Here is a 25,064-nt window from a genome sequence, read left to right as displayed (position 1 = left end):
ATACAAATGAAATATTCCAGAGTTACAGGCAATATATTTTATGTTCACGAAACAGCTGACGTCCTAAACATTATCTCATGAGAAAAAGAAACGACAATTTTCTGCATTGTCTTCGTTGCCATGGGTACAACGACGCTTGCAGCTGCCTGTAGGCACTACAGCTATTTCGACGTTGTAAGGATCTAGATTTGAGCTGGTTTATTCCTCTATTTAGAATAATGTTGATTTGAATAACCGTTATTAAAAGAAAACAGAAAAATACAGTTTAAACATACATTTTTAACAACATTACAGTCCTTTTCTAAATAAAACTGGTCCGTTTTGTGATGTTTCTTTTGACTTTAAAGGTTGTGGTGTGACTTATCGCGAGAGCCCACTTCCACTCAAAGGAACACGAAGATATCACGAGATCTACGATGTCTCCGCTCTACTGACATTCACGTAGATTTTACGTCAGTTTTTCCGTCGTAGCTGCCTTGAGTTCGAAGGTTCTTACGTGACTCACTGTGCGTAGCTCAAGCAAAAGTAGCGAGAAAGGGGAATGTCGGCTTGTGAATGATCGGTGTTTGAGGCGGCAGGGACCGTTAACGTTATGGGTGAGATTACCACTCTCCGCTGCGGTTACAGTTTAGCAGAAAGCCTAATTTTAAACTGTTCTGTTTGTTGTTTTACTTAGAATCGACTGCACTATTTGAACCATTTGCTGCCGTTTAGCTACGGCAGTTGTTGGAGCAACTAACGCCCAGTCCGCCTCCACTTGGATGGGTTGCTATGCTAGCAGGCTAACTGTTAGCTTATGTTCGCTGTGTAACCTAACGGGAGTGTCATTTCCTGTCGTTAGCTTTGTAGCGAAGTATTTTAGTAAACGCTTCTCCTCTGTTCTATGTGAGCTCTTTGAATAAGAAATCAACATTTAAATATTATAGTTACACATTTCTGCTTTTGGAAGCCCAACCTAAAAAAAGCAGCATTTTGATAACTAGCTTCCTTCAGTGTCACATTTTGGGTAAAACTGCTCGATGCGATGCTAAGTTTTGTGCCCTGAAGTTACGGGTAAATGACAGGAAACATTTACGAGCTGCTGTGGGTTTCTGCAAGATTAAATTCTCCCACTTTAGGTGCCTGGAGCCGCATTTTGTACTGAAATTCATTTTCAGGACTTGTGCGACCTTTGCTTTGATTAAGCTGACATGACTGGAGCATTTGCAGGCAGAGTCAGACCTGATGTCAGGTTAGACATAAGGAGGTTAGGGCTGCCATCTAATCTGGATTACAGTGGATCTAACACCTCAGAGTTCATGTTTTGACTTTAAAGTTGGTCGCCTTTGCGTTGCAAGTCTGTAAATTAGAGTCTTGCATCTGCTTTACTCGTTTATTCTCAAATTGAAGCCTAATATTTATTGTTCAGTAAAGACGAGGCCTCCTACATTTGCATGAAGATAGAGCTAAACTGATTCCTCCACCTGCCACCACTTCCTCTAATTAGACCTCTGTGATTCTACCGGAAAAGAAACACGGTTGTGATTTGAAATTGCTGTTCAAATTTAGGTTAATCATGAGCATGTTGGCTATAGGTTACCTGCTTTAGGAGCCCATTTCTTATCTCTCCCTCCTCCCACCCCTCACAAATAGGAACAGTGTGATGCTACTAAAACTGAGCTGCACATCCTGTAGACAAATCAGCATTATCACGTCCTAGAATCGCACTGGAGACGAGTGGGCTGGTGTTGGCAGGCAGAAGATGCTCTGGCATAAGAAGCAAAAATCCTCTCCTAGCCACAGGCTTAAAGAAAAGGCTGTAACAGTGCACAGCCTTTGCTTTATGGTGCTGCTGACATTAAAGGAGCAAGTGGAGTGGAACATATACAACTCTGGCCCAAGTGTCTGTGTCGCTACAGTTGCTTGGATCATGAATACCTTTGCCCCAGGCTCCGGGAGTTAGAAAACAGAACCAGAATCATTTGCTTGTCAGATGATCTGATATTGATTTTTTTATTTATTTTTTTTCCTCTTGTGACCTCGGGGGAAACTGGACCGTTCAACATTTCACTGATCGGCACAATGCAGCTGTAAGTATAGAAATCATGGTTTATTCTTGACATCACTACTTTAAAGAGACAAATATCTAAAATGAATAGACAACAGTTGTTAAAATGTAAGGTATGATGCTCATGTGTTTTTGTCAAATATTATTTTTGGTAACTTAGATTTTGCGTAGAGGGATACTGTCACAATAAGCCATAAATCACTTAATCAACATGTGTCAAACTCGAGGCCTGCGGGCTAAATCCGGCCCACCATAACTATTTCTGTGGCCTCTACACTCTAGAGACTTCAAGATAACAGTTTTGTGCTAATATATTATTTTATTAGTTAAATCAAATACACTTTTATGTGTATAAATATTATTTATTTTTTTAGAAGTACTCATTGAGTGCAGATAAAGCTATGATATATTAATTATTAGTTATTTTTATTAATACATTCTGCCTCGACCTGTTCTTAAAGGACATTTAGCCCACAACGGAAATGAGTTTGACACTCCTGAATGAGCTTAATCATTTTAATTAGTATTATTTATTATTTTTACTCTTTTCCTGTTTCTACCAAAAACTGTATTATAACATTATTAAGTCTTCTGTGAGATGGCTAGCTTTGGTCTCAACTAGCCATTTTTGTTTACAGAGACTTTATAATTTGTTTATTTGTTTGTTTTATTTATTTTGGAAACTTAAAATGTCTTCCAGTTACAGTGTTAAATGTTCATTCAAATTTATAGGTCATGGATCTTTCAGAATGCATTATTATGCCATCATTACCATTTATTACTATTATTTACTTGAAAATTGGCTCAAAGCAACAATTTTATAATTTATTGCAATAACTTCTAGGACTATTTATCGTCCAGCAAAAATAGGTTATTGTTACAGGCCTAACAATATGGCTGTAACCTAGTAGGAGGAGCAAATCACACTATGAATATTGATCCCCGGTCATCCAGGACTAATAATAATCCTGTTTTACAGCAACAAAAGAACCTGGATGGATACGTTGGCTTTGCAAGCCTCCCCAATCAAGTGTACAGGAAGTCTGTGAAGAGGGGCTTCGAGTTCACCCTGATGGTTGTGGGTAAGGACACTCTCTGCTCAGCCTGCTCCTGTTTGTCGTTGAATCATCTCATTGTGTTCCTCATTGAAGGCATTTAAAGTCCTTCAGTGTGGTTTGTCTTTCAGAGAACGATACAGCTGTGCATGTCTGTGAGGCCATATTTATGTGCAGAGAACATAAGTAGTTTTAAATGCTGACTCGAACACGTTTTTTTGATATTGAACTTCTGCCCCGTTTCATCTGTGTCAGGTTCCTTTAAGACCGTCTTGCAGAAGCAAAACATTTGGTTTGGGTTGATCCATTTCTGCATGTGAGAAACGGACACTTCTTTTCCTTTTTTTTCCTTCAATGCCTGGATGTGGCTGTTGACTCTGGGCCAAGATGTTCCTCAGCCGTATTTGGAGGGAAAACGTGTCCCAGGGTCACAACCATTTCCTGTGGTGGGACCAACATAGTTTGTGCTCAGCAGGCCGCTGAAGAACGCTGCATTTAGTTCACAGCAGTTTGAGTCTTTTATTTCTACAGCACCATAGACTGACTCTTAGCATTTTGCTTTCTTTTGAAGAGGCTTTAATCAAGATGGTTAGTTAGATGGTTGAATTGGCCAAATTACCATTGATTGGTTCTGATTGCAGATCAGGAGGTCGTATACTGAATTTAATTAATCAACATAAAGAACTGCCACCATTTTTAGCATTTACATTAATGCATTTTAACAAGGCTGCAATTAATGATTAGTAATGGATTATTCTACCAATTATTCTGATGATTAAACAAATTGCCACATTCTGCAGATTTATTTATGTAGCCAATTGAGTTTTTTATAAAATATTTAAAATGCGTAAAAATATACAAATCCATTCCTTTTTAAAGAAAGCATTTTCTTTTATAAACATTTTATTGCCTAAATTGCAAGAACATAGCCTTCCTTCAGTAAACGTTTGATCATTTGTACCAAAGGATGCATCTGCAGCTAAAAAAATCCTGACTTCAACACGTGAAAAGCTCAGTGCTTTCTACTTTGACGTAACATCAATACAGCATAGAGCTGATCTGTAGATTATTTTTGGATTAACCCATTAATAACCGGATGTAAAAAGTTCTTAAAAGGAGATTTTTTTTAAAAGTAAAATTTGACCAGGTGAAGTAAAAACTTCCACTTGGAGATTTACGGACAAAAGGGTTTTTATTGTCTTAAATGTACAGATTTTTTGCAGCGTTTTGGCTTAATTACCCTATTTAACGATTAATCGATAGCTAAATTAGTTGATGGTAATTTCAGTTTCATCACAATTAATCATTTCAACCTTACATTTTAAATCTAATATAAATAAAACAAAGCCTTAATTTATTTACTTTCTGTCTAATTCAAAATTATTACCTCTATCAAACAACCTGCTCTACATTTTTCTCCTTATTTTGTCCTTAGAATAAAATAAAAATATCTGAATTGATGCGTCAGGCTTCAAAGAAAACAGGAAATCAGTGTCGGCCTGGAAAAGCCAGATTGGTGCGTGTCTACCTGTGCTCTGTTTTTGACTACATCTTTGTTTTGAGAATAATGTCTGAGAAGATTATAAATGTCATGGCAACAAGGACAGTAGAGGGGGTCCTCTGGGCTTTCTGATACTTAAATGCATGCCATTGTTTTCACACACACACAGATACACACGCATGCAGTATTCAGCTGTTCCCGGCTCTGATTTGCCGCAGGCCCACATGTCCCTGCAGTTCCCACATGCGATGTGTCACTTGTGCGGTGCGAAAGGAGGAAGAGAGACTGGTGCTGCATCGCCATCAGTGACTGGCACATCTATCCATAGCTCATAAAACACGTGACCAGCAACCTGTTCACACATTACCAAGCTGCTCTTTTCAGAGATCTATCGCCACTTCCTAATGCATTTACCAAGCTGATGTACCCAATCCACACAGTCGGAGGTCTGGACAAACGCTGCAGATGAAGCGGAGCACGTTACCCTTTAACTGTAGCCGTGGGTGTAAATACTGCGTGGTTAAATATTGACTTCTGGCCATCAGCCACACCAGGCTGCGCCAGTGGTCATTTCCACTAATGATCCTTTTCACTGGGAGCTTGGAAACGGGGCACATAATGGTCAGCCGAGTTGAGAAAACACCGGGACCACACAGCCAGTCGGTGGCGCATAACAAGAGCCATTGTCTGCGTTGTTTTCCTTGTCCTTTAACTGTTTAACCCAAATAGATTGAGATCTCTGGCTAAAGTCATTCCTAGAAAACCACATGACCGTGATTGTTTGAGGAAAGACAGCAGTGAAGTTTTAGGGTAAAACTTTACTTGAGGGGCTGTGCATAAGACACAACACCCGTCATAAACATGAAGGAGTCTTCATGACTGTTATGAAGTGTCATTTGGTAAATAATGGCATTTCTAATGCAAAGTTGCCATTTTTAATGCACATTTAATGTGAGTTTTAGTGCAACATTGTTTTTAAAAGTGTAATTCTTTACCGAATAATAAGAAAGGTTGACACTTTTAATGGACTTTTAATGTAACCTTTCATGCTACATTGTTTTGAAAGCTTCATTATTTACTGAATTATGCAAAGTTGCCACTTTTAATGTAAGTTTTAATGCAAGTTTGCTTTAAAAGTATTATTTACTGAATAATGCTAAGTTGACACTTTTAATTCAAGCTTAACTTTGCTTTGAAAGTTTTATTTAGCAAGTAATACAAAGGTGACACTTTTAATACAAGTTTTAATGCAACTTTACCTTAAAAATGTCATTTTTTACTGAATGACATTTCATGACAACAGCCATAAACATTTCTGAAGACTCCTTCATGTTGGTGACCGTCATGCAGTGTTACCCTTGTTAGCTTAGTGTCTCTGTTGGCATCTTCTGATTGCAGTTTTGTGTTTTTGTTTCCAGGCGAATCTGGCCTGGGGAAGTCGACTTTGATTAACTCGCTGTTCCTAACAGACCTGTATTCAACAGAGTATCCTGGACCTTCACACAGAATCAAAAAGACTGTACAGGTATTTTTCTCTCTGTGTTTAAAATGAGTTAAACATGCCTGCTTCTGATACTTTCTGACCCATAATATTGAGTACATTGGCACTCTGTGTTGTATATTTTGTCATATGTAACATTTATTGATTATCTTTTGCAACCAACAGTGGAAAAGTAGTTCTACTTTTCCAATAGTAACAAAAACAAAACCATAACATAATTTCTCATCCATAATTCCCAAACATGCAGCAGACAAAGAAAACCACGAGTCGGCTTACCAGCACAACAAGAAAAACTGGGACATTTGTCTTAAAGAAACAGCTTGGGGAAGATTTACTGCTTCCCTTATTTTAATAATTTATCAAAAGCAGTGTAACATCCTGGTTAGAAATCACTTCTGTGCTCTCAGTTAATTTCTTCTTCTGCTCTTTTGAGTCAAAAAGAGCGTTGCCGTCTCCCCTCAGACAGAAATAAAACATCCATATCTCTGAGCGAAGCGCTCCGGTTCTGGTAAACCAAACATTGAGTGAATTTGAGTTGCATCTTTTCAACTGTGGAATTTCTAAAAGATAAACATAATGAAAGTTGTTATAAAGTAGACAAGTTATAAAGGCGTGGCCAGCTGTTATAAAGTATTACTGTTTTTTACCACTTTGAATTTTCAGACTCGGCTCTTTTCTGTTTTGCACTTTAAGCTGCTTTTAAAAATAGAAATGTGATAATTACAGTTCAAAACCATCGTAATTATAAATATTCTGAGATGAAAGCCATCAGATAACTGGTCTGTCATATTCAGCTCTACAGTGTATAAACGCATTGTTTTATGTAGGCCTTTTGCAAAAGCAATAAATCAATTAATCTCATGATAAATTAGAGCAGACTCAATCATTTCATTTGCATTTAACAGATGTTTACTGAGTGTTTTTTGAAAAGCTTCCTGTTGGGATTCCCTGTTCAAACGGGTGGAATTGAACTCCACAGATCCTGCAGTGAGTGTTTTTGAGGCCGTTTGTTAAATGCGGTCTTGGATTTTTGAGGCCTGCCGCCTGTGGAGCTCCCTGTCTGACTCATATCTGAAACTATTGCTCTCTCCGGCTGCCTGTGTGTTTTGCTGGTTCCTCAAGGCAGTTAAGTACTGGCACTAAATGAGAAGGCAGGTTGCTGCTTGCTGCTAAATATTTTCTACTAGGTGTAATATTCAGTCTGTAATGATTTTGATTGTGTAGTTCGGTTGTTTTGGACAGATAATCTGGTGCAATGTCTCACCTTCAGCAGAGAACCTATTCAACAAGCTGATTTTGATGAAACGGATTAGTTTTACAGCTAATGTAGGGATTTAATACACTGGATTTGATGACAATTTACAAGAAATTTTACCAATAACAAAAAAGAACAGCTGTATACTACGATTGAATTACATATGTATCATAATGATGCGTATTAATCTGGAAGAGGTTGCTAATTGTAGCCTCTTTCTGCAGAGAGCACCACTGATTAGTGGTTTTCTTATGGCTACAGCAGTTCAGACCCAATCCATTGAGGTTCCTGCCGTTGTTTTTCACTACATTTCTTCCTCAAACATGATTGTTCCCCACGATCCTTCCAGATTTTAATCATGCTTTTGACAGTTCTCATCCCAATTTCCCATAATCTGAAACAATCAATCAACCTGGTGTCATGTCAGATCCTGATCGATTGAAGGTTTGCTCTCATTAAAACAACTTTTCCTTTTGATATTTTTGTCTTTTTTCTGCTAATATTATGACTAAAACAAAAAAATCTGATGGATTACTTCCACATCACAGTTAGCTGGAACTTTGCGTTCATCTATCATAGAAGCAGAAGCCCGGTTTACATCAGAATCTGTTGTGTTTTCCTGCGGCAGGTGGAGCAATCTAAAGTCTTAATAAAGGAAGGAGGTGTCCAGCTGCTCCTCACAATAGTTGACACCCCGGGGTTCGGAGATGCCGTTGACAACAGCAACTGGTGAGGATCGCCTCGTCTGCCTCTTCTGCTCACACATTGTTTAGATGTTTGTCACGCTTCAGCAACGTGACGCACAACTTCTCCCCTTCAGCTGGCAGCCAATCATCGACCACATAGACAGCAAGTTTGAAGACTACCTGAACTCAGAATCACGGGTGAACAGACGACAGATGCCTGACAGCCGGATCCACTGCTGCCTTTATTTCATCGCCCCCTCTGGACACGGGTGAGTTTGGAGGAGGATTTCAGAATTATTATTATTCGTGAGAACACATGAATAATTAATAATAAACACACACATTTTGCATGTTTTTGTGCTTCCATTTGGGTCTGAGGAGCTTTTTTGGCATTTTTTTGGTGTTTGGAAAATGAGTTGTTGCATAAACCTCCTGCTTGTTAAGGCATATTCGACAAGCCCAGCACTGTCACCAAGTGGGACTCCGTGACTTTTGGGCAGCTGGTTTTATGTATGCACTGTACAACAGCTACTGGAGAGACCTACTGTCTTGTTGTTGACTTGCTATTCAGAAACCATTTGCTGTTTTCCTGTTGGTTGTGCAGGAGGACCCACTTATGCTTTTCAAAGATGTAAGTTGTATAATTGTGCATCTGTTTGCAGCCATTTTTCTTTTGCTAGTGAAAATTCACATTTTGCACGCTTTTGTTCTTCCATCTGGGACTCAACTGCTTCTCCATTCACTTGAAAAAACATCCAGCCATTTTTTTGGCAATAAATTAGTTTTGCAGTGTGTGGAAAATGAGGCGTTACCTAGCAACCCCAGCTAAGCCCAGCCCGTTACCTAGCAACTGCAGTGGAGAGCTGCCCTTACTCAACAACACAAGCGATCTCCAGCACATTTGGTCAGCTGTTAGGGTTGGTGCCCATCTGTTAGCAGCCATTTTCATGTGAGAGTGTAAACGCTGCATTGGGGGCGTGGCCAGCTGCAGCTTATTTGGATTTAAAGTGACAGGAGCTCAAAATACGTAGAACTGATCAGACTGAAATCTCATTGTCAAAGAATTATTTTATGCAAAACAATGTGATGAACATGGTTTGCATAGCCTCTAGGCCAGACCTAATCTGCTCAGAGAAGAGTACTAGGTCACCTTTAAGATGTTAAAGTGTCAGATTTTTTATTTTAAGTCACAAAAATGAAAAGAAGTGGATAATTTAACTTTACTGCAAAAACTTAGAATCTTACCAAGTATTTTTGGTTTAGTTTCTGTTGCAAATATCTTAGCATACTTGAAATAAGACAAAACTAACCTACAAGTAACATTATAGTAAGCTATAGAGGCTTGTTTTAAGTCAATAATTCCTTAATGTTGATGAAAGAGTAAATATTCCAATGGCAGATTATTTAACTTACAACCAGACATTTTTCCCGTGTTATAAGTTAATTTATCTGCCATTAGAACAAGCATTTTTCATCAATATTAAGGAATTATTTACTTAAAACAAGCCTGTATATTTTGCTAAAAGGTTACTTTTAAGTTAATTTGTCTTATTTCAAGTGTAATAAGATATTTTCCCTAGAAACTAGACACAAATACTTGGTAAGATTTTGTGTTTTTGCAGTGTGTCACCAGAAACATGTAGGTCAGGAAGGGAGTGAGAACTGTGTAGGAAATGACTAAAGAAATGGAGCAATGGAAGCTGGTCAGCTGTTTCCCAAAGCTCAGAAAATCAAGTTTGTTTGAGAAAGGAAAAGGGAGTTTGAAGGTTTGGTTGTGCTGGTAAAACGCCAAACAGATGATACAGATCGCCTTCATAAAGAAACGACAGGAATTTTAATTATGACGCTTCACAAGCCATTAGAGCGTCTTTATCTTGATTTAATTTATTCTAATTGTTCTAAGTGCTTACTTCCTTCCTCTAATAAAGTGTCAGTGCTTTTTAAAAATACTTTTTACTGAGATTTCATGTATAAAATCTGCTGCGTTCTCACGCCGTTTGTTTGACGACTGTGTCTTCCTTTACTGATGAGTGAGAAGACGCTGCTCTGTTTCCGTCCTTGTGTCGTCTCGGTCCTCCCAGTCTGTCTCTGCTCTCAGGGACATTTTGTTTGTACAAGGCTGCGCTCTGTACCCACACAAGCATTACTTTATTACTGGAGGATGGGCACCGTATGCCGTCTGGGAGCATCCCGTCCTCGCAGCAGCTGGCTGTTCTAGCAGCACCACACTGACCCACCCGCTGCAAAACAACGCCCCTGTTCCCCTTTTGGATAAGAAAATAAACATTTTAGTTCCTGAAATCCAACAACACAGCATTCCTCTGGTGAACACCTGATCATTTTTAGCAGCTAAAAGTAAATGCTTCTAAAGGTTCTGCTTAACTTCAGTACAGTGTTGGTCTGATCTGTTGATTAGTTTTCGGATTAACTGAATGATTATATTTTTTTACATAAGCAATAAATTAATCACATTGTAAATTAAAAAAAACTCTATTTTTTCCATTTACATGATTTACGTTTGTTTTTATTTTTCTTCCTACTAAAAACTGGATGACAAGTTTTCAGTTTGGTGTTTTAGTTTCAGTTATCCTTTTTATCAGGATAATTTTGTTTTCATAGACTTGATAATGAATTTTTTTGTTGTTTCGTTTGTTCTATGTTTTTTTGGGGAGGTATTTAAAATGTCTTCCAGTTCCAGTGGTAAATGTTAATCTGAATTTAAAGTCTATTGATCTTTGAGAATCAACCGTTTTATTACTTGAAAATGCTCAAAACAACAGTTTTATCAAATACCACAAAAACTTCTTGGACAATTTATCATCCAGCAAAATTTGTTATCGTGACAGGTCTACCGCATGAAGCGAAGTCTGGGTACAAAATACTTACAGACAGGTTTTATTTTATTTTAATGCAAAATATTTATATTTTTTACAGTTTTTACTTAATTACTGCTCTGACTGTGTTGTACTTTCAGCAAATGACCTGTTTTAGAGTTCGTATACTCCGGTTAACAATTAATCAATTACTAAGTTAGTTGATGATTATTTTGAAATTTGGTTAAATTAGTCGGTGATCAAAATAATAAATTTTTCAGCCAATTTTAGTTTGATTCTTTCGATTTTGGAAGAGGAAGACGTTTTATTTATACAGCATTTTATCAGCAACCAGGCAGTTCAAAGTGCTTTACATGAATAAAAAGAAAAACAAAAACATCTTGTATAGCAGATTTACTTAAATCTTTATAAAGTGTTCAAAAACATCTTATGTAATGGAAAATTGCAACAAGGCAGTGACGATGTAGATGAGCTAGCTGTAACCATTTCTCTTTTTTAGTGCATTATAGCATTTAGTAAATTCACTATGATGCAGCACATGAATGCTAACTGTCCCTATGAGATACTAGGTGTTCGTTTTGTTGCTGCTACAAGAAGATTTTTGAGAATAAACCTGTTTTATCCAGATTCATAGTTGAATGCTGGACATTTCACCATCATCCTCTTGAAACTTTGACTCCAGCTGTTGGTCAGAGTTTAACTCAGAGAGACATTTCTACTGCAACCACACACAGATTAAAAGAAAATCAAATTTTAGAAATGAGTAAGAGAAATTCATAGCTGTAACTCAATAATACAGCCTTGTCAAATGTTATTTTTACAGCTGAGAACAGCAGTTCTTTCTCATGACTTTAAGGTCGTTTCATAGACATAGCAAACATCAGGCAGACTTCTTTATTTGGTTTAAGTCATTTTATCTTTGTTCTTAGTGGAGTTTCCAAGAAACTGTCTTCCTTCATAAACCCAAAAGCTGTCCTTCAATGAGACGAGAGAAGATTGATTTTGTTTTATTATCTACACTGCAAAAACACAAAATATTACCAAGTATTTTTGGTCTAGTTTGTAGTGCAAATATCTTTGCACACTTGAAATAAGATATAACTAACTTATAAGTAATTTCAGCAAAATATAGGATCTTGTTTTGAGTCCTAAATGTTGATGAAAAAGTGCTTGTTCTATTGGTAGATTACTTCACTTATAGCTTGGGGAAAATGTCTTGTTATAAGTGAATTTATTTGCCAATGAATCTGGTAGTTCTTCGTGAATATTAAAGAATTATTTACTTAAAACAAGATCCCTTATCTTGTTGAAAAGTTATTTAAACTAACACTAAGTTACTTTAGTACTAAGATACTTGCACTAGAAGCTACACCAAAATTACTTGTTAACATTTTGTTTTTGCAGTGTAAGCTGCACAAAGCTGATGATTCCTCTGCACAGTTAATCAGATAAAATGGGCCGGTGACGGTTGTAACTTCATGTTTCTGCAGACTGAAGCCCTTGGACATCGAATTCATGAAACGGTTGCATGAAAAAGTCAATGTCATCCCGCTGATCGCCAAAGCAGACACTCTCACCCCAGAGGAATGCCAACAGTTCAAGAAGCAGGTCAGTGGTTTCCACAGCTGCAGGCAGAGGGAAAACCCCCCTCTACACAAGGCTCTTTGGTACAGACCCAATATTTTTCATCACAAAGCGACATCAAATAGACGATGCATCAGTTTAGTCTGTCTATCTCTACATTGATATCTGGTGGTTTTCCTTTCTGTGATTTATTGTAAAGAAACTTGTTAAGTTTGTGTTCAGATTGGAGTGGAACTAAAATACAAACTGATCTAAACAGGTTTTCTCCAAATAAAAATGCTGCATCACTGTAGATGCGAGTTATCGATGAATGAGTTCATCTAAAGTTGATCTTATCGCTCGACTAACAACTAACTGATAAGTGACAAAACTGCGACACTAAAAGAAGGTTTAATCAGTTGGAACTAAATTTGGTTTAATAACATTTAAATTTTTTGCTTCGTTAATCCAGAGCCTTACAATATTTATAGCAATGTTATAATATATTATTTACTCTACAATGACTTTCAAGACAAACTTTACCTGTTGGAGCAAATTTACTTCCACTGTAGTTAAAATGTTCGTATAGTTGACAGCAGTGCTTTGAAAACATAAATACATGAAATTATTATTATTTACATATCTGAGCTTTTTTCAAAGAGTTAACATCAGGCTGCCAGTTTTCAAAGTTTCTTTCCTTGTTTTATTGTTTCATTAAAGAATATTTTAATCGGTTTCTCTTAGGGCTGAAACGATTCCTCGAATGATTCGAGTACCTCGATTACTAAAATTCCTCGAGAAAAATTTACCTGCCTCGAAGCTTCGTTAATTTATGTTTTATTAGTTAGCGCACCGTGTTCCGGCCGGGACTTCATTTGCGTTGCGCGGAGCTCTCACTTCCGCCTCTGAGTTGTTGACAAAAGCTAAGTCTCAGCGGCATAAAGTCCAATCTGCAAGATTGGCCCGTGGGGATTTTATTGATTGATGATAATGCCCGACTTTTTATCGTTTTTGGGGAGCCAATAAGCATCCTTAAAATGACTGGGGGAATGCCTGGAGTACGGCAGCATTTCTCCTCCGGGGCTGCTGGTTGAAAGCGAACGGCGGGAAGAGCGCTGAGGTGAGCGGATAGCCTGAACAGGGCGGGCGGCTGAGTAGCTGATGCTTACCGTGTAAATGTAGCTTTACCGACGAACCGCACAATAAATTTCATATCCCGGTCTGAAGAAACGGGTGGCGGAGCGCATCGTACATGGCTGATAGATGAGTTTCTGAGTGTGACCAGTGAAGGTGTCGTAAATATCCCGTATTACTTCCCCCCGTGTTCGTCCCCCGGTCTAACGGTTCGTCAGTCCGCTGGTCTATTTCCTCCCCTCCACCCCACGTTCGTTCATTCGCCCTCTCCTCCCACTCCAGGCGGCATTTCCCGTATTTTCAAACCCAAAGCGTGACAGGTTAGGTGGCAAGGTGAGTTTAATTAATCTATTAAACTCACTGAAGATGAATACATAAACTAAAAGCTGGATTGTAGACATTTTTTATAAGCATATTTGTGAGCCTGCCTCTTTGTTATTAAATTCAATATAATTTCAGATTTTTCTATAGCTTTTCTTCTGGTTAACTTAGAAAGTGAGCTATTTTTGTTACAGGTTAGTTTTCTAAACTACAAGAAAGCAACTGTTAGGGATGCTCAAATGTGAACAATTGGACTGATATTGATATCTGATAGTAACACCGGTATTATGCCAGATTTACCAATATTTCATTTTAGAATTTTTTTTTAATCCGATTACTCGATTAATCGTAAGAATAATCGATAGATTACTCGATTACTAAAATATTCGTTTACAACAGCCCTAGTTTCTCTTCAGATCCACTACAAGATTCACAACGTTTGAAGCCTCCAACTTGACATTATCACAAAAATCCTCATAAGTAAAAATTATTTGTGGGACAAAATATTTTTAGACAAATTAAGAAAAACAAACTAGATTATTTGTCACCAATTAGAGACTTTTATAACCCAAGTTTGTGAAAAAAAAAAACAATTAAAAAAGGAACTTGGATGTACAAGAATAAAACTTATACATAACAGAAGATACATAAATTAAAACAGAGCGAATGTGACAGACTTGCTTAACTTCCTCAAACTTGAGAAAATGTTTCAAAACATCTATCAAAGTATAAGTACCGCCTCAGAGGTGTCTGCCTTTAACTTGATCCATTTTACATCTAGATCATGAGAGAAATCCAAGAGCACAAAATCAAGATTTACGAGTTTCCTGAGACGGATGACGAAGAGGAGAACAGGCTGGTGAAGAAAATTAAAGTACGTTATCTGTAAAATCCTCATGCTTGTGTACCAGAGTGTAGCAGTGATGCAAACTCACATTTCTGTGCTTCTGATAGCTTTCTTTGATTAATCGCCTTCTTGATCCAGGACAAGCTGCCGCTGGCTGTGGTGGGAAGCAACACCATCATCGAGGTGAACGGCAAGAGGGTGAGGGGAAGACAATACCCCTGGGGGGTTGCAGAAGGTGAGACTGTTTAGCTAGACATTAACAATTTGATCAAAACTAACTTTTATCATATTCTAACAAGATATTTGGTATCTAAAGTTGTTTCTTTTTTAACCCTGATAGTTTTATGACAAATGTTTTATCGTTTCCTGTTAGTTGAAAACAGCGACCATTGTGACTTCACCATCCTCAGGGACATGCTCATCAGGTACTGAAGCTACAGGAAGACCGTTTTGTTAAGGTTATTTAGATTGTTCAAGGTGTCAATAATTGATGCAAAGAGATGTTTGTTTTTTTTTTAGAGAGGGGAATGTTATGTAGAAATTTTATGATAAAGTACTAGTACTACTAATCCTTGAATTTCTAAAATATGGGAAAAGAAACCCTGAATTTGGCTTTTTTTCTTGGATTGTTTCAAATAATGACCTCCATATATATTATTACAGTATTTTCCACACTATAGGGCACACTGGATTATAAAGTGCATCTTCAATTTGTGGTCTAGTTTTGATTTTTTTTCACATATAAAGGCACCGGACTATAAGGTGCCTCAAGCAAAACAAAACAGTCAGATAAGTCAGTCAGCCAAAACGCAGTACGTTTTACTTCGCTGACTATAGCAGCTGTAATGTAACTAAAACATTTTGAGAGAGCGCCATGTACCACACAAATTCGCTTGGAGGTCAGTAAGCCAGAATTAATCCATATTAATTCACTAGAGGGCGCTGTGCTGCTCCAGAACAATATATAAGGAGCACTGTAATTTTTTTGATCAAATTAAAGGTTTTTAAGTGCGCCTCATAGTCCAGAAAATATGGTAATTCATATTAACATTCTGTTGCCAGGACTCACATGCAGGACCTGAAGGACGTGACCAACAACGTCCACTATGAAAACTACCGCAGCAGGAAGCTGGCTGCTGTCACCTACAACGGCGTGGACAACAACAAAGCAAAAGGACAGCTGTCCACCAAGTAAGTCCCAGCTTCACTGCATTAAAGTTTGTCATTACCGCATTTACCTAAATCTGACGCTTATTGTCATGTTCTGGACCTGAGCAAGTTTCCAGGTGAAACATGGTGCTGATATTTGAGGTTTGAGACGGTTTTTGTTGCTGCTTACTCATGCTTTTTGCATATAATAAGTTTTGCTATAGTGAGAAACACAATCGAACAGCTAACAGTCTAAGCCAGGGGTCCCCAAACTTTTTCCTGCGAGGGCCACATAGCTGTTCCTTTCTGTAGTCGGGGGCCAGTCTCAGGTTTTGTAGAAAGAAACCTTAGAAAATTCTTGTCGACGGGGGGGGGGGGGGGGGGGGTAGGCTGTTCTGTCTTTGAAACTGTCGAGCGGGGGGGGGGGGGGGGGGGGGGGGGCAGCGTGACGACACATTCGCGCTTTTAGATAGATTTTTACCCAGAATGCAAATGGAAAAAACCGTGAGTGAAACGGTGACTGGGACTGACTAGTATGTATTCCATTGAGGGAAAGTTAGTTTCACTTCTGCTCAAAAGCCCCCTGGTGGTTGAAGAAAAATCCACATATAAACCGGAAAATACAATATATGAAAAAAAAACACTGAATGCTCTCTGGTATGAGGAGGCGGGCCGGATCCGGCATTGTTCAGGGGGCCGGACCAAATGACGTGGCGGGCCGGATCCGGCCCGCGGGCCGTAGTTTGGGGACCCCTGGTCTAAGCTAACTGACTGTAGGTAACACACTGCTGATTCTAACACAGCTAAATATGTGAGCACTGCTGTTAATGTGACACTTTTTCTGTTTTCCATTTGCAGTAAGAAATTAGCTCCATGTCACACATTGCATTTAATGACTTAGTGTTTTTGTTTCAAGCGCATGACCTCATCATTGCATGCTGTGTGTGTGTTTGTGTGTGTTTTTTGTTTTATTTTTTAGTATGGACACAGTTGAAGGAATGTAAGTGAACATCTTTTTCACCTCATTTGTTTGAGCTGTCGCCACCCTTCCTCTCTGGACTCCTTCAGGGGTTTTCTCCTCTTGTTGCTGTCAGATGTTTTATTTTCATGTTTTGTGGGAAGAAAACTGGTTTGTTTTGTGTCCTAAAAATCCGTGTTCTCCAGACAGGGTTGGGATGCTTTAATTTGTTTTTCCAAGGTGCAAACTCTTTCCACTTGCAATGCAGACTCTGCTGACTGTGAGCTCTGTTTGTCGACAATCGAGGTCGACCCATGAAATGTCTGGAGTGGTTGCCCCTGTAAATGAGACGAAAAACAACTCAAAAAGCCTGAAAGCTACTTTAAAAGATTACAAAACTGTGAACTTGTTCAGCAAGGGTTCTCGTAAAAATTTTACAGTGTACTTTTATTTACTGAAAAGTTTTTAGCTTTCCTTTTCCAGGTAACCGCTCCACATATTTCACAGCATTTCTTTGAATTTGCCCAATTTTGGGTTGGCTTCCACTAGGGCTGGGCGATGAATCAGTTTTATCAATTACATCAAATTTTTGGTTTTAGAAGATTTAATTTTTGGAAAATCTGGATTTTTATTTTTTATTTTTTTTGTGCTCATTGGGTTTCCATTGTTCGTCGTAGGGCTGGACAATAAATCAATAGCAATATATATCACAATAAACACGCAATTAATGTCGGTATATAAAATATTCACTGAACTGATTTAGCTGCTCAGCCTCTCACGGCTAGCTGAGAAAAATTAGTAGAATCGGCTATCTCGCTCTTTGGTTACCTAGCAACGACTTGCTGGGTAGGAAGCAGTTTAAAGTTCTGCCTGAACTTTGGTTACCTAGCAACAACTTGCTGGGTAGGAAGCAGTTTAAAGTTCTGCCTGAACTTTGGTTACCTAGCAACAACTTGCTGGGTAGGAAGCAGTTTAAAGTTCTGCCTGAACTTTGGTTACCTAGCAACAACTTGCTGGGTAGGAAGCAGTTTAAAGTTCTGCCTGAACTTTGGTTACCTAGCAACAACTTGCTGGGTAGGAAGCAGTTTAAAGTTCTGCCTGAACTTTGGTTACCTAGCAACAACCTGCTGAGCAAATGGCACAGCAGCAGTTTAAGGTCTCGCCAGGTCATGGCACAAGTTTGGTAGCATTTCAAATATTTAAAAAACAAAAGACTGATCAAGTTCTTTTATTAAAGTACTACACAAAAAATTATTGAGCATGTTGTGAAGTTGTACTTTGGTGTAAGGAAATACTTAATTTTTAAACACATCAGCATTAAATTATTATTCATAACAGGACTCTGAAACAAGTGTTTTGTGGACAAAAGTACAGACTGTAGTGTTTACGTCAGATCTTTATAAGTAGAAGTTTTTTCCTCTTAATTTTGAGGCGTTCTGGTAAAATTCTGCTAATATTATCCTGCTAATAATGTGGCTATATTCTCATAGTTGAACACAAGTTCCCAGTCGTACAACTCAAAGAACGGATGATTTTTACAAAAAATATTTCCTGACATTTGTAATTTTCTTTTTTTATAAGAGAAACTGAGAATAAAAAAAAGTAAATTTACATCAGATCTGATTTTATTTTTAACCCATATCGTCCAGCCCTAGCTTTTACTAACATTTAATAATAAACTACTGCTATTAACACTGGTGTTAGCTTTGCCCCACTGTTTTCCTCTGATATACCTCGTGGTGCTTTTCCAGTTTCTGCCTGGTTGGATTCAATCTGAAGCTTTTCCTGTAGCTTCCTCCTCTTCCTCACGTGTTGGGTGTCTGTGGAGAAGCAGAATATTGTTTTCAAAAGGTCGATATTTAGGTTTCTCTGCTTTATCAAAAATGGTGTTTATTTGGATACAGTAACTTTTATAAAACAAGTTCATGTGACATTTTAGCATCCATGGTGAAGATTGACACAATAAGACAAACAGAACCTTAAATCTAACTCCAAAATGTATGCAGATGTTGAGTAATATGTTAATTTAATACCATACAAGAATGGCTGACACTATTAATTATTTTCATAGTCGATTATATTTATAACATGGAAAAAATGTCTTGTTATAAATAAAACAATCTCTCAGTGGAACTTGTACTTTTTCCATCAAGATTAAGAAAATTGACTTAAAACAAACTTCTACATATTGCTGAAAAGTTAATTATATAGTTTTATTTCAAGTGTATTTAATTAGAAACTAAACCAAAAATACTTGGTAAGATTTTGGTATTGAATTTATAAATTTCACTGCAAAAACAGTGAAATTTATAAATTCCACAATGAACACAAAGAACCATTTTAAGCTTTTTTTTTTTTTAACTTTAGAATTAGCCAAAATACTGATAATTATAAAAATCTGACTAAAAATTGCAGCAGGAAATCCCTGGGGTTTCTCTAAAAACCTGACAGGAAGTCTTTTAGTCTATTACCTTACGGTTGGTAGACATTAGTTCGTGCTGATTTGAGTGTCTGAGCTGCTTGCCTGACGTTTTGTGCCCGTTTTGTTTCCATTCCCGCCCGTGCGGCCGCTCCGCAGGAGTCCCCTGGCCCAGATGGAGGAGGAGAGGCGAGAGCATGTGGCCAAGATGAAGAAGATGGAGATGGAGATGGAGCAGGTGTTCGAGATGAAAGTCAAGGAGAAGGTGCAGAAGCTCAAAGACTCTGAGGCAGAGGTAACACACACACACACACACACACACACACACACACACACACACACACACACACACACACACACTGCTTTGGTTTCAGTTAGGCGTTTTCAAAGTTTCATTTCCGAATTGATATCCAAACTGCACAGTTCTGTAGTAAAGTTCAATCTAACGTTTGACTAAAAACCTTAATTTGGAAAGCGTCACTTACAGTTGGAACTAGATATTTACACCAGCGCTGGATGATATGACTGACAAACATATCACATTATAAGCGTTTCACATCAGTCGATGTCAATAATTGTTGATATTGATAATTATAGTTTTTTTGTTTTAAATATCTGAATTGCAGGTGTGACCTTTCCTGCTTAGTCAGTTTTTTATTTTGAAGTAGTTTTGAGGCACAGTGGTGAAACCATTAACTGCTTCTGCACCAGTTACTCAGCAGGTCGTTGCTAGGTAACCAAAGAGTGAGTTGCTAGGTAACCAAAGAGTGAACAAGTTAGTTGATTCCACCAATTTCTGCCTACATCTCCCAGAATGCTTCTGGATCAGTGAATATTCTATATAATGAACACTCTATCAGATTGTATTATCTATTGATATTGATCACGTGTCTATTGTGATATGTACTGTTATTGACTTATTGTTCAGCTCTAGCTTACACACACTAAATAAAAAGAAACACAATTTTTTTTCATCAATATCTTAGGTTAAATAAACTTTTGTTTTTGGTAAGGTGGAATCAACAGCTATTTGTTTTTCCTAAATGCGAGAATATTTTTTAGAGATTTTTTTGTGACTGACTTTATTGTGATTGAGCATTTAGTTTGAGAAGAAAGGTCACTTTCCTTAACACAATTCGTTTGTTTCAACATAATGAATATTATTTTTAATGGCTCGATTACTTATTGATTATCTAATGTATAAAATATAAGACAAAGTTAATGAAATTGGGGAATTTTTTGTTAAATTAGTGTTTTGTTCTTTGACTAGTCGGGACTGTGAGGTCTGTGCTTGACAGACGTTTCAGTTATATTTTAACTTGCCTTGTTGCTGCTGAATAACTGTGGTAACTGATATCTAATTACAGTGAATTCATTTGGATTGTCTTTATCTCCAAGGTGGTTTCTGGAAAAGTTTGAAAATGCTTACAGTGCTTGAATTTTACTGTGGGGAAAATGTACGAACTCTGTTGACTCTTTTACTCCCATGGAAACATTTACAGTGGCATGAACTGAGCTGCTTTTTTCTAAGTGCAACATCTCTGGTTAAAGCCAAGCAAACTTAAAAACGTTTTTCTTGCTTGTAGAAGGACCGTAACCAGCTGAAACTTTAATTGGTAGACCTTCTTAGGAGGAAAGTTAAGTGTGTTTTCATCTGTTACCGTTGCAGCTTCAGCGGCGTCACGAGCAGATGAAGAAGAACCTGGAGGCTCAACATAAGGAGCTGGAGGAGAAGAGGCGCGTCTTCGAGGATGAGAGGTCAAACTGGGAGCTCCAACAGCGGCTGGAGCAGCAGAAGATGGAGGCCTCCAGGTACAGATACCTACTACACCACAGTCTGGGGTTTCAGTTCATGATTGGTTTTCTCACAACTGTGGGAAAAATTAAATTAAGAATGAAAAAAATGTTTGGCTTTCTGGACTTTATATCTTGTTTTAGTATCTAAATTAAAAAGGAACAGAGTACTGTAATTTCTTGAGAAAACTTAAGTCCTTCAGTTTGTACTGGGCGATAAATCAATTTTACCAATTAAAGTTTTTGGCACTTGAAGATTTGATTTATTTTTCACCAGTGCATTCCTCAGAGTTTGTCAACACCCAGAGCAGCCATCTTGTTTTACAGCTTCTATTTATTTGAACTTAAAATATTAGAGCCGGGCTATGAGATGTGCGTGCGTGCGTATATATATATATATATATATATATATATATATATATATATATATATATATATATATATATATATTTTACAAGCTTAATATTCTTTATATTTTATTTGACAAGGTGTGCATAAGACTGACATAACAGCTGTCATGAACATGAAGGAGTCTTTATGAATGAATATGACTCTTGTCATGAAGTGCAATTCAGTTGCTCTAAAAGTTGCATAGAAAGTCAATTAAAAGCACCAACTTTGCATTAAAAGTGTCATTGTTTACTAAATGACACTTCCTGACAACAGTCAGACATTCATAAAACTCCTTCATGTTTATAACAGGTGTTATGTCATTTTTATAGCAGTGTCATGCCAGTCTTATGCACACCCCATCAAATAAAGTGTTACCAAATACTTTCATAATATTGGGAGGATTACGTCGTAATGAGAACGCCAACACAAAAAATAACCAAAAATTAAACTGGAGAATGTTGAGCATCTTGTGAAGTTATATGTTGGTATCAGTTTTGCAGATAAGTAAATCCTTCTTTTATCACATGAAATCATTATCAGCAGCAGGACTTTGGAACGACTCTTCAAACAACTGAGTCTATTTCGAAGAAAGAACTACACAAACTAAACTGGTCATGTCAGATCACAACTCCAGAAGTTTGTTTTCTCATTAAAATTACTTTTTTCTCCTAATTTTAAGATGTCCTTCTGGTAAAATTGCTTCTTTTGTTCTAATATTATGACTAACCAGCAAATTTCCAAACAACTGTAGAAATTTTTGGTTTTTGACGAGCCCCAATTTGTTATGGCCTTGAAACAAAACAAAAATCCTTGTGGCCTAGCCCTGACACTGCGTCGCACAACTAACAGAAGGAATGATTGAAGCAAAGCTACTTTTTGAAAATGATTTCTGTCATTTGTAATTTTGTTTTTAGAAAGCAAAGCAAGAAAATAAATCTTCACTTGAGTTTTGGGTTGAACGTATTTACAGACAAAGAATGTTTTTTATTTAAATGCAAATTTTTTATTTTATTTTTTTTTGTACATTTTTAGCTTATTTTCTCATCTAAGAATGTTGCTTTATGAGTCCGTACACACCAGTTAAAGATTAATCGACTACTAAATTAGTTGACGATTATTTGAACAATTGATTAATCATGATTAATCTGATCGTTTTGTTTTTGTGTTGCAGGACCCTGGAGAAAAACAAAAAGAAAGGAAAGATCTTCTAAAGACAGTCGGCGGGACCAGAAGCTCCAGTTATTTTTAATTTGCCAACGTTGCCGGTCAGAACACCTGAATGTGGTGCTCTGACTCCACCCATTATTCCCACCTTCATCTCTTCTCTGCTTCCCTGTTTTCACTCTCTCCTGTGCTCTTCCTGCTCCCAGCCACTAGAGGTCACACTCGGGCCAGTTTTTTTTTTCTTTCTTTTCTTTCCTTTTTTTTTTTTTTTTAATTCAAGCCAGAGGTCAGAGGGCGGTTTGCATGTACAGCCAGAGCCCCCTCTCACTGCCCAGGACTCATCATCATTAAGGAATGTGTTTACCTTAACAACAGGAAAAAAAAACTCCCCTTCAGTAAGGCCAAACCCACATTATTATTATTATTATTATTATTATTATTATTATTATTATTATTATTATTATTATTATTGTTGTTGTTATTATAACTCAACTACTGTCTCCACTCTCGGCTACTGCTCTTTATTTTTGTTTTCATCCCCAAGGTGGCTTTTAAATCACCATTGTGTACAGATTTATGGAGAGCAAAGACGAAAACAAATTCTCGTGAGTTATGTTTGACAGTTGAACAATCAAGTTTTTTCTTTAATTTCATGTTTACAAGAAACAGTGTTTTGAAAATCAGATCTCACACGGTAAAATAAGTTTTTTTTATTTTATTTTAATTGAACCCTACAAACAAAAAAAAATCAGAGATCAGAAAACATAGCATGCACCTTGGGCCTTTTATAGACTTTTAAGAAATGGATAAAGTTAATTTTATTCTGAAGTGTAACAAGTTCTTTTTCCTCCGTGTTTAGCTGTTTTCTCTAGCCTTGGACCACCATTTATAATAAGTGTTATATTTCACTTTAGTTTATTTTTATATATATATACCGAGCCAGCTGAAGTAATAACTTTTGTATGTTTAGTAAATTCTCACAGACTGACAGCAGAGTCCTCTGTTGAAATTGTGTAAAAGTCCCGTGGGGGCTTTGAAAAGAAAAATTGGCGTCGCTGTGGAAACGGATCAGTGGGAAATGAAGAGTCAACACCACATTTTGCTTTGGCTATGTACTCCATCTGTATTTTTAATTTTATTTTTCATTTGTAATGTACAATGTCACTTAATAAACATGTGATGGTATTTACAAGTGTGATGGTTTTGTTACGGAGATATTATGAACTCGTTCTGACCAGCTGTGACGCTTTAGCAGTGTGTTTTCATTACTCACCGCTAGATGTCGTCATTGTACCTGTAGTGTTCAAAGGGGACTTAGTGTGCAAAATTAATTTTTTTTGAACGTTTTTATGCTTTTACTTTGGTCTCAACTGCTTCTAAAAACAGTCCATCCGTTTTTGAAAAATAAATGAATAAATTCATGGTTTTCGGTTTAGATTTAAAGTTGTATAACATTTTATATTTATTTCTTTGAGGAGCTGTATTCTTGGGTTTTCTTTCAGTGACTGTAAGCCATAAACAAAAAATATAAACTCTTAATTCATGAATCTGTATTAAAAGTTGAACTTTTTGTGTTAAATTAGTACTTCTTTGCACTCTAATTTACTGAGATGCACCTGTGCAATATACTGCATGTTACAATTGAATGAAATAATGTTAAACAAAAATCAGTTTATTTCCTCCTCTGTATTCCCCTGATGCCCACGGTTCACAGTGCTTCTGCAGAGAGAACGTCATCAGTTACTAGGTGGATTATCTGCTGTGAGTTCAATGCGACATTGTATGGCAAGCCGTTTTAACATAAATTCGGTTTCGTCTGACTATCCGAAATTACATTCCAGATATCTAAAAATGCATTTTGACTATACAAAACCACATTTTGACTATCCGGAATGTCAATTTAAGATATCTTAAATAGAAAAGCTGTGTAATTCAAGATATCTCGAATTCATTTAGAGATATCTTAAAAGGAATTTTGACTAGTCAAAATTACAATTCAAGATATCTTTAATTTAGCTTTGTCTAGTCATTATTTTCTTTTAAGATATCTATAATTTAATTTTCACTAGTCAAAACTACATTTCTCCTATCCAAAAATACATTTAAGATATCTTGAATTATGGAGTCATCAGAGATATCTTTAATTAGAATTATGACTAGTCAAAAACCAAAATCGAGATATCTTAAATTTACTTTATGACTAGTCATAATTTCATTGTAGATATCTGAAATGTGTATTTCAGATGGTCAGTAATTAATTTTAGATATCTTGAATTGAAGTCTTCATACAAGTCAATGGTAAATCTGACGTCATTTCGACTAGTCAGAATGTAATTAAAGATATCTCTGATAGTTATTTTGTCTAGTCGAAATATAATTAGAGATATCTAAAATTGCTTAAACGTCTAGTCACAAAACAATTTGAGATATCTGGAATATAAGA

The 25,064-nt window shown here is 37.0% G+C and overlaps 1 protein-coding gene across 4 annotated transcripts; it reads left to right on the top strand.

Annotated features, from left to right (window-relative positions):
- The first annotated feature begins 577 nt into the window (after positions 1-577).
- septin7b (septin 7b) lies at positions 578-23,806 on the top strand. 4 transcript variants are annotated; one of them, XM_088014227.1, is made up of 15 exons: positions 578-596; positions 1,882-1,886; positions 3,027-3,129; positions 6,022-6,128; positions 7,988-8,088; positions 8,180-8,314; positions 12,370-12,487; positions 14,679-14,771; positions 14,883-14,979; positions 15,118-15,169; positions 15,807-15,935; positions 16,873-16,893; positions 19,430-19,565; positions 20,940-21,082; positions 22,629-23,806. In XM_088014227.1, the coding sequence occupies exons 1-15, from the start codon at positions 593-595 to the stop codon at positions 22,666-22,668; spliced, it is 1,284 nt and encodes a 427-aa protein (XP_087870353.1). In that variant the 5' UTR covers positions 578-592; the 3' UTR covers positions 22,669-23,806. The 4 variants fall into 4 exon arrangements, with proteins under 4 accessions (XP_087870353.1, XP_087870354.1, XP_087870352.1 ...); XM_088014228.1 differs by lacking the exons at positions 1,882-1,886; positions 16,873-16,893 and adding an exon at positions 2,068-2,069; XM_088014226.1 differs by lacking the exons at positions 578-596; positions 1,882-1,886 and having other exon boundaries at positions 2,961-3,129.
- The last annotated feature ends 1,258 nt before the right edge of the window (positions 23,807-25,064 follow it).

This window comes from Poecilia mexicana, unplaced genomic scaffold, assembly GCF_051168715.1.
Source record: "Poecilia mexicana isolate PSO_F unplaced genomic scaffold, ASM5116871v1 scaffold_16, whole genome shotgun sequence".
Lineage (NCBI taxonomy): Eukaryota > Metazoa > Chordata > Actinopteri > Cyprinodontiformes > Poeciliidae > Poecilia > Poecilia mexicana.
This window is presented reverse-complemented; position numbering and strand designations above follow the sequence as displayed.